At 33.9% G+C, this 16,874-nt stretch overlaps 1 protein-coding gene across 2 annotated transcripts in view; it reads right to left on the reverse strand.

Annotated features, from left to right (window-relative positions):
- LOC111510503 (uncharacterized) overlaps window positions 1–16,874 on the reverse strand; it is a 151,388-nt gene that overhangs the window by 18,271 nt on the left and 116,243 nt on the right. For both annotated transcript variants that reach the window (XM_074176195.1, XM_074176194.1), the window contains exon 4: window positions 8,155–8,214. In XM_074176195.1, the coding sequence (XP_074032296.1) occupies window positions 8,155–8,214 (60 nt within the window). The remainder of the gene's footprint in view (window positions 1–8,154; window positions 8,215–16,874) is intronic.

Raw genomic sequence — 16,874 nt, forward strand, 5'->3', positions numbered from 1 at the left:
CAGAGCTAGAATCCAAGATTTCTGTAAGCCCCCTTTTTAAATCATCACACCTTAACAGTCTACTGCCTCTTTAATAATAATAATAATAAATGAATTTATTGACAGCTGAAATAACATGATACAATATGGAGAAAAACAAAATACAAATTTGTCAATAGGATACAAGATTGAACAGAGTTCATTCTTTCTCTTGCACCTTACAAAAAAAAATAAAAAAGATGAAAAACAAAAAGAAAATAACAAAGGACCTAAAATAAAATTTGAACTGTGATAGCGGGTACAATATTCAATTCATGAAGCGGATATCGATACTAGAATTTAGACTGTCCTTTATTCAATTACTTTTAGAGTTACTTGTGAAAGTGGAATGAATATTGACAAACGAACTCTTAAATCAGATAAATTAAATATATTTTTACTAGATTTGAGTGCATTTTATTGCAATATTAAGTTCAGACATTGATTTTGAAAAATGCCATGGACTTGAGGTAGACCAAATCGTCTTTTTCGACAAACTACTCAGTCCAAATGAATAAATAACCAATTAAACCATTTATCCATATTGAGCGAAGGATACTTCAAATTTCAGTCAGATTCCGCTCCAAAATTCAAATTCCCCTCGTTGACATCGATACCTTTCTAACGTGATGTTAATAAGAGTTGTAAACGTGTGTTACAACACACGACGCCGCTAAAATTTCAGAAAAACCGCCACGTCATCACGAGATTGATGATCTCTTTGAATAACCCCGTGTCAGACATTGTTGTTGAGCAGCAACCCCAATCTGTTAAGGTAACCGCTTTGTTATATCAGCTTGGGCAACCAATGGAAATACCAAATCAACCCTTTGAAAACGACACCCTTGCGCTGGCACACGCCATTTTAGGATGGATTACAGTTTCAAGTCTTTTGTTGCAGAGCGAAATTGCTTAGATGCCCTTTACAGTTTATAATTTATGTGAATTAAAGTCAAAATCGGTTTGGAGCGAGTGGAGGGGATTCAATTGGAATTATGCTGGCTTTATTATGAGCAGAAGCGGATAAATATTCGGCCCGAATGGTAAAATAACTATTAAAACATTTGAAAAATGTAGACAAAAATAAATTGACGACGTTTCGGCTGTTAAGTTATGACAGTTGGCGTGGGACGCCCAGTGACAATTGAGGTTATGACATTTGTGCGTAAATCTTGCACAACAAAGTCGTAATGTAATGGGCTTGTTTCATACTATGGAAAATGATACTGGTTTGCTTATAGAGTGATCGAGTTAGGGGTATATTATACTTATCAAGCCTAATCTGTCCCAAAATCTCTTTACATTTGTAGAAAAAAGAATGATTCGAAAAGCAAGAATTTAAATAGGCCGCGTGTCTGTTGACCAATAAAATTGATCGTGTCTAGAGCGGAGTTGCCAATTGTATTGGTTCTTAATATCCAATCACAGATCTGATGATCCAATTTGACAGACGTCATTTTTGTTGTTATTGTTGTTGACTCGGTGTGAAAACAACTGTTACAATTATCTAATTGTAGAACGTTTTTTTATGAAAGGTAGGTCTCGGCGGTTGCCTATTTTGCTGCATATTGCGTGTCATTACTTTACATTCCGAAAACTATTTTTTCAGGTTATTTTTGGATTGATATGTTCTGGAGTAATTGTACATTTCACTATACATATTTTTGCTTCTCTTTTCAGTCACCATATTGCTCCTTGGCCGGGATAAAATAAAAATTAAATCAAAACTTTCCATCCTTCGAAAGAAGACAAAGTCTGAAATGAATGTCATATAAATAAAAGAGACCTACTAAATATACCACCTACCGTTTCAATCTTCCATTCTTCATTTCGGTACCAAAGTATTGAAAATTTTTCAAGTAAAATTCATCAATGATTTCAAAATCGAATATTGGTGATTTGCCAGGAGTCAGCTTCAATAAAACTAGGCTCAACATTCATGAGCATTCGAAAACCATTTGAAAATACAGCTCGTTTAATTCTATTTTGAATCATATTTAGATATAACTTGTAGTATATTAGTTATCAAGGCAAATATTATTGTCCATTTCCATGCTTTATTCGTGGATTCGAGCGATCTCATTATTGTATATTTATTTGATTGCTGGCTTTATTCTTAAAAAAAATTAATGAATATTTACAGAAAATTTTAATTGATCGTTCTTTCTCTTAGGAAAATGGAGTACCCATATCACAATTTACTGGTTTATTCGGCATTGAAAATGTATGCCATATCGAAAAACTACGGTACTAAGAGAGATGAAACAAAGTGCACTGTTTTTCAATTTAAAATTTCTATCAAGTGAACTATAAACAAAAAATCATGAAACAAGCCCATTGTGCTGCGAAATATTGCGAATCAATCGACTGCAGATGTGATAGAAATCTCACGAAAAAATTGTTTTCAGTGTTACCAGGTTTATTGTTTTTGTTTTGGTTCTATTGTTGGAGAATTGAAATTGACTGTCAACTCAGTTTATTTTCTATAAATGACTCTCGATAGTACCTGATCCTGATGCTACAGATATGTTGCTTAACTACTGGTGCTTGTACCACTTGTAAACATTCTTTTGACTCGGAGTGAGTCGGAGAAATTTCAGCAGATATCTCTCTCAGACTTGAACAGCGATTTTCAGTCGCCATTTTCTTCACTTTAGCGATGTTAAGTTCAGTTGAGGATGTTGATGGCCGCCCAGAGCGAGGGACATTTTTGAGGTTAAATAACTAATGGAGTACTGTAAACAAACTAGGCGACAGATGGCGTTCAAACTCCGCGTGTGTATAGAAGACAGTTGCACCAATCTAGCTACAAAAATAATTTTGACAGCGCGGGCTTTTTGAATGATTGATTCCCAGTTCTGACATAATGTATATTGAAAATCACGGATGTAAAATCCAACAACCACCATTACTCACCCTCCATTCTTCAAAACACTATGATTTTCGAATTCCTCGTTTTAAAAAAGGGGTTCGCCTAATAAATTCCGAATTTATTGATATAGGCGCGAACTGAACGTAATCATAATTCACATATGGAGCAAGGACAATCGATTATGGAGTATTTCACGGATTAACAGCGTGTTTCGTCCTTTTGACTGCAGTCAACACCCTTTCCCTTAACCGGGCCTCCCTCGCAACCCCTAAACGTTCTTTGATCGAGGAGTGCTTTGAAACACGATCATTTATGATTGATGGATGGTATCATCAGACTGACGGAGCAACTGTACCTCATCTCCTCGAGCTGTGGCCGTTTCAATTATTTTATAATGCGATCAGTTTTTGTCTGGTCGAGTGTGACTCATCATTGGTTCGGTTTTGTGTGGAAATAGAGATAAGGAACACCGAAGGAATATCCTGCTCCTTCCGATGTGTGCCTGCTTCGAAACCTTTCCATGGAACAGAAAATTGGTTCGCCTGATTTTTTGGCAAGTAGAAAGTTATCAGAACGTTTAATGTGCAGGCTGATTTACGCTGTATGGAACATTAGACGTTTCTGGTGAACCAGACAACGGATACGTTTTAAAATTTGTTGGAGAGCATATTCGAATATTCGTGAACAACTAAAATATTTTCGAAAATGCGGAGTTGCCACTTTCATTAGAAAGTAGTAGCATATTTGATTTTTCAAAAAGAACACTTCGATTTCTATTGTGTTACATGCTTTCTGTTTGTTATGAAATCTATATAACGTTGTCTTATCAACATTCAAATACAAGTCGTTTTCATTGAAACAGTTACTAATTTTTTTCATTACATCAGTGCCCGCCTTTTCTATTTCCGATGTTGTAGGAGCTGATATTGTCAGTGAAAAATCATCTGCATGTGTAGTGTACTTGCCTGAGTTGATATTTTGATCTATATCTGTCACATACAATATAAATAGCACAGGCCCTAATATGGACCCTTGAGGAACACCTCTCTCAATAGTTCTCAGTTGTGAGTTGACCTTCTGAGTCTTGCTGCCATTGTTTTGGGCTATACTAACATACTGCGTACGATTTTCTGTGAATGTTGATATCCAAGTATTCGCAACCCCTCTAATACCAAATATTTCCAGTTTTGCTAGTAACTTAGCGTGGTTCACACAATCGAATGCCCTGTTCTACAACTGTGCTATAAAAGAAAACTAAAGCCGTTATCTTCGACCTTGCTTCTCGGAAACCATGTTGGTTTTCGGTTATAATTTCAAATTTTTACCACATTTTAGTCCTTTTGGGGAAGCGCCATTAGAGAAAGACAAATTCACCATGAAAGTGAGAGGTATTATCGGTTTGATAACTTTTTTTAATAAAAAAGGAGGAATATTATCTGGACCTGTCGAACATTTATTTTTTAGACTATTATTTAATATGCTGAGTAACTAACTTTCCTGAAATGGACTCAGAAAAATAGAATTGAGATTAAAATCTGTATTTTCTATTGGTTCTATGCTTTTTTGTCTAATTGAGAAACCAGACCATTTGGGGCAGTAACAAAAAAGTTGTTGAAAAGTGTTGCTAACTCAGAGGGATTTTCAATCATTTCATCTCCCATTTTTATTTTTATGTTTTGGAAACCTCTAGATTTATACGCTACTGATTCAACGCATGAAAAAATTTTTGAAACAAAAGTTGGAGGGAATTCAGTCCTCTACAATATCAGTAATGAATACAAATGGCGAAAAACCCATAAGAAACGAGATATTTGAAGAAAATATGTCACAAAATCGATTTTTATGACCTTTGACCTTAGATTTCAATAGTCGCGTACACTCTACCATATGTAGGTTTCGAGACAACTTCAAGGATGTCAAAATTCAAGTTTATACGAGTTTATAGCTGGGTATCGCAAATTCCGGGGTAGTTACCCTAATTTTGACTAAGATGACTGGACTATTACATGAAAATCGAAACCGTTTGAATCATATACGCTACGATGAGGAGGAAACAAGTCGTTCATCGCAAAATACATCCACCCCTAAGGAAGTATTACGTTCATAAAAAACCCTAAGTAGTGTATAACCCTTTTTAATAAAGAACATAGTCACGTGGCAGGGGTTAAGAGACACGTGTTGTCGCTTGTTGAATTATATAAAGACACAATTTATTAAAGAAACTTTACGGTTCACGGAATGTCAGGGAAGAATGGCACCATTTAAGGAAATCGGGAGTGTTTTATTGATTGATCTGTGATTGGTCAGGAAATATGAAACCCAGAAGCTGTTGAAGGATTGTATATAGTTTTGTTGTTAATAGAATTATTAGAGTTGACAAACTAAGCGAAGAATCCAATAAGAATCTTCAGTTGTCTTTTGTTCCATCAATTCTATTTCAATAACTTCAATTATTATTTTCACACACGTTTGAATTGAAAACGTGGATTTCTACCAATCGGGAAAAACCACAACAAAACAGGAACGTGTCGGTTTCAACAAAACAAATCTTGAGTTGTCAAAATAACAAACATTTTGACGACTTTGTGGTTTTGTTGTTTTGTCGGTGTTAGTGTAAAAGAAGGTAGGCGACAACAAGAAGCAACTATTCAGACATAACATATCTGTGATTTGTATTCTGTTTGAAAATTTTTGGTCCTACTACATTTAACAAGTTCTCAAATTTGTGTTTGGACATTCTTAGAAATTTACAAAACGATGATCTCATATCCATTCATTCCTATGTCATCATTTATCTCAGCAATTTGACAAAATTGGGACTCTCTAACCAACTGATTACTCTTATTGAATCATATCTAGTTAACAGAAAACAATTCGTCGAATATGAATCTTTCAAATCGGCCCAGTACGTAGTTACATCTGGGGTACCACAAGGTTCTGATCTTGGACCTCTTTTATTTTTATTAATGACTCTTTGAACTTATGATGCACTGTTTGGAACCTTTGGTGTAGTAATGAATATTACTGGAGTTTTTTCCCAACACCAAATCGTTATTTTCAACAACTCGACACGTGTTTCGATCACCAAGTGATCGTCTTCAAAGAGGAAGATTAAAACCAAGAACTAGTGCGAGCTAATCCTATTTATGCTATAAAGGTAACACATACAGGTAAACCATCCAGGCGTACCAACCATACAGGTATACCAACTTAAATTATTTTTACAATTTTGCCCTATCTATTATTTTACAACATATGTTTATATAAAACAATTTTCAGCTATATAAAAATTAATTTCACAATATTGCCTATCCAAATTTATTTTTGCAATGTGTCCTTATGTAGTAATCAGTAAACCCCACATTATTTTATTTTAACAAGCTATATAGTATGCTCTTTGGTATAGGTCCGTCATCGTTATTCATAATATTATTGTGTTTACTTATTTCTACACTCTCATAAACATCTAGTTGCCTGTTGTTGTTAACTTGTCTAACTAATCTTAATGAACTGAAGTCTATGGAATGGTTTCGTTGCAAAATATGATGGGCGACTGCTGATTTTTCAGGTCTTCCATATTTTAAGTGTGCTATGTGTTCCTTATATCTTACTTTAATAGATCTTTTTGTCTGTCCATAATATTTTGCATCGCAGTCCTTACATTCAATTTCGTAAATTCCAGACTTTTCCGAATCGTTATTTTAACACCTCGACTTTGTCTTTTGGACTTCCCAAAAGGCTCTGTAGTGAATGACTTGTTTTAAAAACCACCTTCATACCTAGTTCCTCGAAAATCTTTCCAAAGTTCCTCGTATATCGGTGGTATGGAACTGAGATGTATTCATCTTGGTTTTTGTCATTTCTGAAAGTCGAGATTTCGTTCATTCTTAACCTTAACAACCTACATTGTATGATTTGTAAGATTTTGTGTTATATGCTGAATTTTTCATTCCTCTTTTGAAATTCTACGTATACGGATATTTTATATATACTTTGTTTCAGAATTTACTTTTATACATTTCTATATTCCATTATTTTTAATATTCATTTCATATATATTCGTAATATTATTTCCTGTAACTGGGTACTCCTGTTGGAAATTAATGTTTTTTTTTATTTTTTTTTATTTATCAAATCTGCCCTAATTTAATCCGTTCCATAATCTCTTCATCTTTTCAGCAATAATCTCATCTAGAGTCTTGTTTTTTTTCACTTTCGCCTATTTCGTTCAAAAGATTCGAATATACATTATGAAAACATAAAAAACAAATATTTCACAACAAAATACCCGACTCAGACTAATTTCTGTCTGTTTGGTGAAATTCGAGTTTCGAGTGTTTTTGAAACTAAAACAAGTTTTTGTTTTCTGTCTCAGAAAACAAAACTAGTCGCAAGCGAATCCGTTTGGTGGAAATCCGTCTTAATATTCCTGTATCCGGAAAATTTAATTTCACAAACATAGATAAGACATTGAATCGTAATCATCATTTCTGGTACCCAAAAGATAACCTGGTTTCTTGTTCACTTTGTTGTGAATTCTGACAGGATAATACGTAGAAAATTCTACCTCCTGGGGTGTCCCAAAAGTCTCCGAGCGATTCTCATGCAGAGAAGATTTGGAAAAGCTGTTTACATCGTGACTAGCACTGAGAAATTATATTTTTGCTGGAATCTGTGAGACCTTGGAATTATAATATATGATATACAAACAAATTTTATTGTGTCCCTATTTGAAATAGTTTTCTTCTAACTTTCTGATTTCACGAAAGCTATCGTTCTTTTCATATATTTTCGCTTCGGTTTTGCTCTGGATCTGATGATAATCCTGTTGTCTAAATTTTCTACACGGTTTTTCAATATTTTCATTTCTGTTGTTTTAATATTTTGTTCTAGATGTGATCACTTGGTGTGTTGGTATTATTTTGCATGAATTAATTCAACAGTAGACTTTTCATTTCTTTTCTTTTTCGAGATTGGGTTTTGTGTTCTTTATTTTTGTTAATTAGTTACTTAATAATCACTGGAAAACCTCATTCAATGTTTTCCCTAACTTCCTATTTTTAAGTGATTACATACAGGGAAATACTTTATATGCGTTTTCCTAATTCAATAAAATATTCAGGAAGTAGTTATTGAATTGTTTGAACATTGTACATCAGATATTTTCCTTTTTTACTGTTTTATATACTAAACACTTTGAAACGTTATGTATCATGTGAATGTGAAGAATACTGACGGCTATAATATTTGAAAACATTACTCACCATTGTGTGATGTGGGAGTTGAAGGTATTTTTTCCAACCTTGTATTCGACCGACTTTCAGCTGAAAAAAAAGTGACTGGTTACTAAAATTCAGTTTACACAGATTCTAGTTTCTCAAGTAGATATAATATTACAAGTAATATGTATTGCATTTTCAAACTATAATGCTTGTTTTGAAATGAAGAGGTGGCCCTACGAAATGTTGCAAACAATTTTTATTCGTAATTCAAGTCAGAAGATTATCTCTTGTGTTCTAATGAGTACTTTCAGATGGATTATGACTACAAAATCTGTGCATATCTTTTGAATAATCGACGATGAACATCCGGCATATTTGTGTAGACCCGAATACTTTAAAAACGGCAATCTCGAATCCAAATCACAAAATTCGAACCTCTCCTGAACGAAAGCGTCTGTGAGTTATGAATTTTGGATGATCTTCGAAAGGAACGCACATTTGCATGTGAGTAGATACGTCTATAAATCTATATTTTATGTGATATCGCGTGCCGGCCGAATATGGATATGAACGGAAGATGAATATTTAAAAACTCATCATCAAGAAATGCATCTAAACCGCAGATTATTGAAATATTCAAACCCAATTACTATGCACGTGTTCGGTGTTTTTCTGATATAATATCGATGGAATTTGAATTAGACAAATTTCTCTTGGTTATATTTTTTTATCTGAGGAAATTCCTTTTTCTATACACCAAAACTTTCCAAGCACTGTTTCGAAGCAGGTTCTTACAGTTTTCATCTCCAGAATTTATTTTTTGCTTTGGATTGGATCAGTATTACCATGAACACAGATCACATTTGTCAAACGTGTATACATATAAATACAGTGTGTAACAATGAAAACTTAACAGAGCCGTTTTTGAATATAAAAAGTAAGATTTTTAAAAAAAGCTCGGACACGTCGATTTCTAATTGAAGGGGGACACCTTTCAGACTAATCAAATTTTTTGTAGTACGCACCCCCTCGGAGGGGTGCGTCCGACGACCCTTATTTAGATAGGGAAAGTAGGTCGTGTGGCACCTTGTTTTAAAGGTCTTTCGAATACCTTTACAACTCTGTTAAAAGAAAATTTTTGTAACAATTAGTTTTCGAGATAATTTGAAGTTAAAATTGCCATGTTAATAATACATTAGACAGACCACTCGATAACTTGTATGCCTAAATGAAGGAATTTTCGAGCAGTTCTTCTTATCAGTTTTTGGTTAAATAAAATCCCTTTTTTAAAATCAATACCCACTCATCTTCTTCCAGTTTTCATTAGTACATCGTTCGATTGTTTTGTTCAAACGGGTCGTGTATTGTTATTTGGTTAAAAATGCCTTACACTACTGCTGAAAGGGTTTCAGTTATTGCTTTATTTTTTGGCAACGACCAAAATGCTAATAGAACATCAATTTTATTTAACGAGCAAAATCCTGGTAAACACCTAAGCAGAAATCACGTTCTGGATTTGGTCAAAAAATTCAGGGAGACAGGTTCGGTTTTAAATAAGAAAAGAATGTTCAGAGAAGGGTAATGAATGACGATATTGCGATTGGAGTGATTGGTCAAGTCATCGCCAATCCCAGGTTAAGTACCAGAGGTTTATCAGCAATGGCCGGAATAAGCCATATGAGCGCATGGAGAATCCTTAAAAACGACAAATTCCATCCTTACAAAATTAAACTTGTTCATGAACTCAATGAGGATGATTTTGACGGAAGACAGGAGTTTTGTGAGGGCATGAGTGAGAGATTAATGAAATATCCCGAGCTGCTTTATAACATCTGTTTTTCGGACGAAAGCTCATTTCATTTAAATGGTTGCGTGAACCGTCACAATTGCCGTTATTAGTCGGATGAAAACCCAAGACAATACGCAGAAATACATACCCAACATCCCCAAAAGTTGAATGTCTGGGCCGGAATATTAGGCAATCATTGATGGAAATTTAACCGGTGATTCTTATTTACAACTTCTTGAAGAGGCAATACAACCTCGTATAGTTGAAATAATTGAACAGGATCCAAGATGTCACGATGAATTTATCCATTTTCAACAAGACGGTGCACCACCCCATTATGCCCAGCAGTTTCGAAACTGTTTGAATAATCATTTTGAAGGACAATGGATTGGCAGAAGAGGTCCAATTGAAGGGCCAGCCCGATCATCAGATTTAACACCACTGGACTACTTTTTGTGGGGATATTTAAAGTCTAAAGTTTATGCTACACAGCCAGTCAATTTGGATGAATAACGTCGTAGAATTATTGATGAATGCCGAGCTATAACTCCTGAGATGTTGAATAATGTAAGAGCAAAATTCGAACAAAATCTTTATTGTTGCATGGAGCAAAATGGCGTAGGTTTTCAACATTTACTCTAAATTTCCTATGTGAGTTACCCTTATTAGGTGTTACTTTTTTGTGTGTGCTTTAAAAACAATTATTGGGATTTATTAACCCTAAAACAGTTTTTTAAACTTTTCTGTGCCAACAGCATTCAAGGAAATCAGCAGGTTGTATTCGTTGTATAGGTAAGTTTTTAGTATGATTCACTTTTTCACCAGAAGCATAAAATATCCACGTCAAAAGGCAACCTTCATAAGGAGGTGCCACTCAATTTACCTAAAATGTAAGGGTGGTAAGCAACCCCATCCCCCGAAAAAATCTCCTCGTAATAAACAGAAATTCTTACATTTATTAACGAAGGAGTAGAGAGCCTTTTTTCTTCTTCTTCCCAAATAGGGTCTGTAAGTTCTATTTTATGAAACTATTTTTCGATCATTGTTTCGGTATTCGAAGTGATCTAGTACTAACTCATGTTCCAAGGAAGTCGAAAGTAATTCATTATCCGTCGTAGAATCAACCAGAGAAGTAGTTTTTCTGGCAACGTGACGGTCACGTGACTAGAGACTGTGTTCTGATTGGCTAGACGATTGAAAGAGTAAATAGGGTTTGGAAATAGCAGCTTTCTCTCATTTTGAAGCAGTGTTTTCAATGAAATTGAGGAATAAATATTTTTATATGGTTTATATAGACTAATCTACCCTACACTACACATAAATCAAAAAAATGAATGAAGAGAAATCAATATTATCTGAAGAATAAGATATATTCCACAAAAGTAATATTCAGACTAAGTACTTCGATGAAAAAACCGTTTGGTTCAAAATTTGTGCAATCGAATGCTTATTGTGGCCTCATCCTTAAACCTATGTTTCGTATCATATTAGCAATGACATATTAGTTAGTTACAATCGTAATTTTCGAAGTAAAAAGTGAAAAATCGACATAGTGACAAAGTAGCCATGCGATGCCACTGCTGTCTTTACGCTGGTGACGAGATACGTGGTATTTTGGTAATCATTTACTTTTTGACGAGCACTATATATATCCTCAACCAAATAATGTCCTTCTACACTGAATTCATTCTATCGAATGAACAGATCCTCTCCCTGAGCGCCCGAAAGTGAAATTTACAGCAACACCGTCGCAGACCAGGATATATGCAAAAGCCCAGCTATGGGGTGAAAAATAATAGCATAGGGTCAGTTTTCCCGTGAGAGTCGTAAGAAGTAAACTATCCAGGACGACTTCAGACGGACATCCAGGCCGCAAAAGCTCTCCTTATGTCTCCACATTTATAAATAAGAGACGTTTCACCGAGTTGTATAATGTACCCCAATGCGAGAGCATTATATTACATGAAGTACTCAGGGAAATGGATAGAGTCATTTTGGAAAGGAGATATATTATACGAGAGTATTAAACATCCCCCACCTCTTTATGTGGTTTGATATTAGTTAATGGGAGCTGCTTCTACATGTTGGGGGTAGGAAAGGGTTGGAAAAAAACTTGTGGTATCAAACGTTGCGTTTATTACTGAGACAGCCATCTTCAGTAGTGTATGCGGCGGCTGGAGAACAATAAAACTTCTTATTGAATATCTTTCAGGTAGACACAGCGATGAGTTATACTTTCATCATACGCATTGATTATGATGCATAGGAAATTTTTCTTTGAAAGAATGTGATTGGTTTCACTTAGATAATTAATCATGACATGAAATGACATGAAACAATTAATAGATAGATATATAAACACAAAAATGTGTTGATACATACGTCAATAAAAACATAAGCAATATTTCTACATACCACAGAAAATGATAGTGCAAAAAACAACACAAAAATAAGCCTAGGATGACAAATTTGAAAGATTTGTTATAGCCACATTGTATTATAGATCCGTCATCGGGATCTTCAGAATTCTCACATTAACTATACTGAACGTAATACTGTTCACATAAATAATAAATAGCACCGGTCCAAGAAGTGATCCTTGCGGCATTCCAAATTCAATATTTACGTAATCTGACACTTTGTTCTGCTAGTTCACTCTAGATGTCCTGTTTTTGAAGTACGATTTGATCAAGTTCGAGGTTTTCTATCAATGATATATGATTTACTGTGTCAAAATCGCGTGGGAGGTCATAAAATTTTGCTGATACGTATTGTTTAATCTCAAAAACGTTCAGAATATTTTCATATGCATCACATAGAGCAGAGATTGTTGATTTTTCCGTCATATAACCGCGTTGAAAATTATTTTTGAGTTTATTATTTTCCAAAAATGGATCTAATCTATTTTTCAACATTATGTCGAATATTTTTTTCAGTATTGGTCTTATTGATGTAGGATGATAACTGTTTGCATCATCTAAATTCTTATTTTTATGTATTGGAATTATTTGCTAAAATTTGAATGAATAAAGCTACTGATTAGCTTTATTATTATGCTATCCTGTTCAAAATCATCTTTTGCTGGAGAATAACGGTTTTTCTGTTGAAACAATAAGGCTGTCATTTTGATACCAAAAAATGTACAGTGTGTAAAAGCTAAATGGATCAAATTGATTATTTCGGTTACTATATTGAAAAAAGTCCCGAAACACGTCAAATGTAAATTATAATTTGACATTCTTCAACGCAAAAATGCCACCCCTACCAACTCCCTTCAAATGACAAGTACAACCTCCAATTTTTCAGATGGGTTTGGAAGGTTTCTTCATTCTCTATTCAAAAATGTTATCGCTTTCAAGTTTATTGCAACAATTTAGATAAAATAAATTAAAATCATATGGCTACCAAAATTCGATAAAATACTCTTAAAAACTAAAATGTAATGCAAAACGTAATGAAATGTAGAATACGAAAAAGAACTATGTATGTTAACGAAGAAATTGTTCAAAATGTTCGACGCGAACGTCTTAGCAACATCCTAATCTCAAATAAAACTGTCTTCTAATATTATTTAATATATCAGTCGTGACCGACCTAATCGCAAGCGTTATTCGTTCTTTTAAGTCATTTCAATCTGAAGGTTTACTTTTGTACACATTGCTCTTTACATATCCACGTGAAAAATCCAATGATGAAAGATCAGGTGATCGCGCTGGCCATTGAATCGATCCTCGCCTCTCTATCCACCGATTGGGAAATGTATCTAGCTATTGCCGGACATTAACTTGGTAATATGGTGGTGCTCCATCCTGCTGAAACCATATCGTATTCACTTGAGGGTTTCCTGGATCAGGATATAAATTTGCTAAACTTGGAATGACATCATTTTGAAATAGTGCCAAATGATTATCGTCATTCAAGTTGCCACCAGTGAAAAAGGGACCAATGATATGGTTTACTACAATCCCTGCCCAAACATCAACCTTTCAGGGTATTACATGTGTTCTTCTCTCATCCAGTGAGGATTTACCGTTAACCGATAGCGGCAATTTTGCCGATAAGCACTATTTTGCCTATTGTTCCTTGAGATATGGGCGATAAATTAGGAAATTTGTCATGAAATAGGCGAGCTACTTCCTGTTCTGTTCGGGTTTCATCTCCGTAACCAATCATTTGTAAAACTCTTATTTTATGCATTTCTGTTAATCTAACCATTTGTCAGACTTGAAATTACCGAACTCAAAACTTAAATTAAAATACTGACAACTGTAACATACAAAAAAAGTTGACAAGGCGTTTTAAACTAAGGTTGCTACGGAAATTATTTACAGTTTTTTAAAGGATACCATCAAAAAAGAACATGGCTATGGTTGCTAACGTTCTTATTATCGATACCTCAACATGAAATTAGTTTTGAGTATATTGTAATAAGTGTATTTTATCGAATTTCGGTAACCACATGGTTTTAATTTATTTTATCTTGATTTTTGTAATAAACTTGAAAGCGATAACATTTTTGAATAGACGATAAAGAGACCTCTCAAACGATATATCACAAGCCTATAGTTCCCGTTTAAAAAATTGGGGGTTGTACCTGGGGTTGAAGGTAGGGGTAGGATTTTTCCGTTGAAGTATGTCAAATTATAATTCAAATTTGACATGTTTCAGGATTTCGTTGAATTATGTACCGTAATCGAAATAATGAATTTATTCCATTTTGCTTTTACACTCTGTATATTTCAATGATTCAAAGTCGCTTTGTATTAGATTTAGAACAAAAGTACAAGGCAAGTCCTCCGAAAGTCTGTTTAGCTTAAATTTCTCTATAACCGACTCATTCATTAATTTACAAAATATCACTGACAACTTTGATATATTGAAGACATTACAGAAACTTCGTTAAATATATCCTCATTAATTGCAGTTTCTGTTGTTGATAGCTTTATCGGGCGGAGGGTATTCTATATATATCGGGAGGCAATTATGAAACATTATTGCCTTTTTCTGGGCCGTTAATTTTTTCATATTGGTCCGGCAAGGCAAATTAATAAATTTTTCTAGCCCACAATCAATCTAAACCTTTCTTCCATTTCCCCCTTTGGCTTCAATGTCCTCTAGTTTCATAACGGTGTAATAATTGTGCCGGATTTTATTCATTACAGTTTTTGTGTTGGCGTTATTTTTGACTTAATTTTACGCATGATATTAAATTAGACGTGCTGTCGTATCGTTTTAATATTTCAAGCATTTCATTATACTTTGTACTATTCTTAATACGCCAACCACAAATATCCGTTTTGAGGAAAATATATATCGTGAAAAAATTAATTTGGATAACACTTACTTTTTGAATACATTGGAATTCGTGGAAGTGATCCGGATTGAACCATGACGAGATGTGAAGTTATTTTGATTCAATTCATTTTTTCTACGCGGCCAGTACTCTTTGGAAATAGATCAATAATTATAAGAAATCACGAAATGTTCTCTAAACTTTTCGTGATTAAGACTGGAATTTTCTATCGAGACATCTGTTAACTGTACATGTCTTTTCAGTGAGAAATAATAATAATGTAGGGCTCGAAGGAAACTGGAAACAACTTTCATCTAATTTATGCAGTCTTGTTGTTATTTCAGTAAATTACCGTCATCTTTTAATCTTTGAGTTATCATAGAATTCACTCTTTTTCAGAATAAAACCCTTTTTCAGCTGCGAATCAATAACAAGACTAAGAACAAAGCTCAACAAATATGCAGACATAACTTTGCAAAAAAATATCGGTTTCATAATTATAAAACATTCAACAAAGCAGAATTTTGCTTAAATATTATTTAAAAACATTGAATTCTTATTCAGAGAACTACTTCTATGTTCTTTTATTCTTATGGAAAGTTTTCCTAGTTTGACCAATGTAGAAGCTAGGATAAAAACCACCAGTCAACTTGTATACTACTGAACTATCCGACACTAAAGTTTTGTCTGCTTGTCTGACAGCGAATTTTTTTTGAAGGGATACTTAATTTATTGCTAGATATGTTTTCAAGCACCTAATAGCAGAAAAACTTCGCCTACAAATAAATGAAAATTAACGTGTTTGATCCACCCCTAGCTCAATATCGACGAAATTTCGTCGTTTTTTCGGATGTTTCCTTCATGATGAGAGGAATTAAACTATCAGAAAATCATTCGTTTTCGAGATACAAATTGTTGAAATTTTCCAAAAGATGGATACATCTTACATTTTTTTGCAATTTTAGTTATTTTCATCGAACATTTTATAGGGAAAAGTTGTTTATTTTCACCAAATTCACCACATACTTAGTTTTTGTAATGTTCTCAGCAACTAAGTAATATGCATCGATATAGAAAATTGTAAATATCTTGATCACCTCCAACTTTGTTGAGAATGTGTACCTTTTTTTGTTGGAAAAGGTGTGGGTATCAGTTTTTTCCATGAAAAGTACCAAACGTTTACTGTTAAAAAAGTTAGGGCAGCTTGAAATAAATGATGACAGCGTACGCAGCTCTCTCTTGCTGTTACATGGAAATTAATACAAAATTATAATTTCCCACGCCAAAAATACCCTGGGTACAAAATTTCTTGCAAATAACTGATTTTTTGCATAAGTTATTTTTAAAAAACGAGCAAAAAATTAAATTCTAACACTCTGTTCTCCGAAATAAAGCATTACGTAGACTTTTTTTCTTAAAATTGTCGCAAAAATACGTCATTTGAATAGTTTAACGTACTTATGTTACACCCTGTATATATCGATATATGACTACGGTAAGCAAAATTGCCACATTTCTAATTATTATTCTATATGTGTATATGTAAGTTGGCGAATGTGTATATCTCTGTATATGCAGATATCTATTTTAATTTTTTTATCGCATAAGTGACGTACTGTAAAACGTGTTCTCATTTATTTAATAATTTTTGACTTGCCACACATACGCTATGTATCGCAA

Source organism: Leptinotarsa decemlineata, unplaced genomic scaffold (genome assembly GCF_025532065.1).
Source record: "Leptinotarsa decemlineata unplaced genomic scaffold, Ldec_3_MD MMD2_tig00001621_RagTag_RagTag, whole genome shotgun sequence".
NCBI lineage: Eukaryota > Metazoa > Arthropoda > Insecta > Coleoptera > Chrysomelidae > Leptinotarsa > Leptinotarsa decemlineata.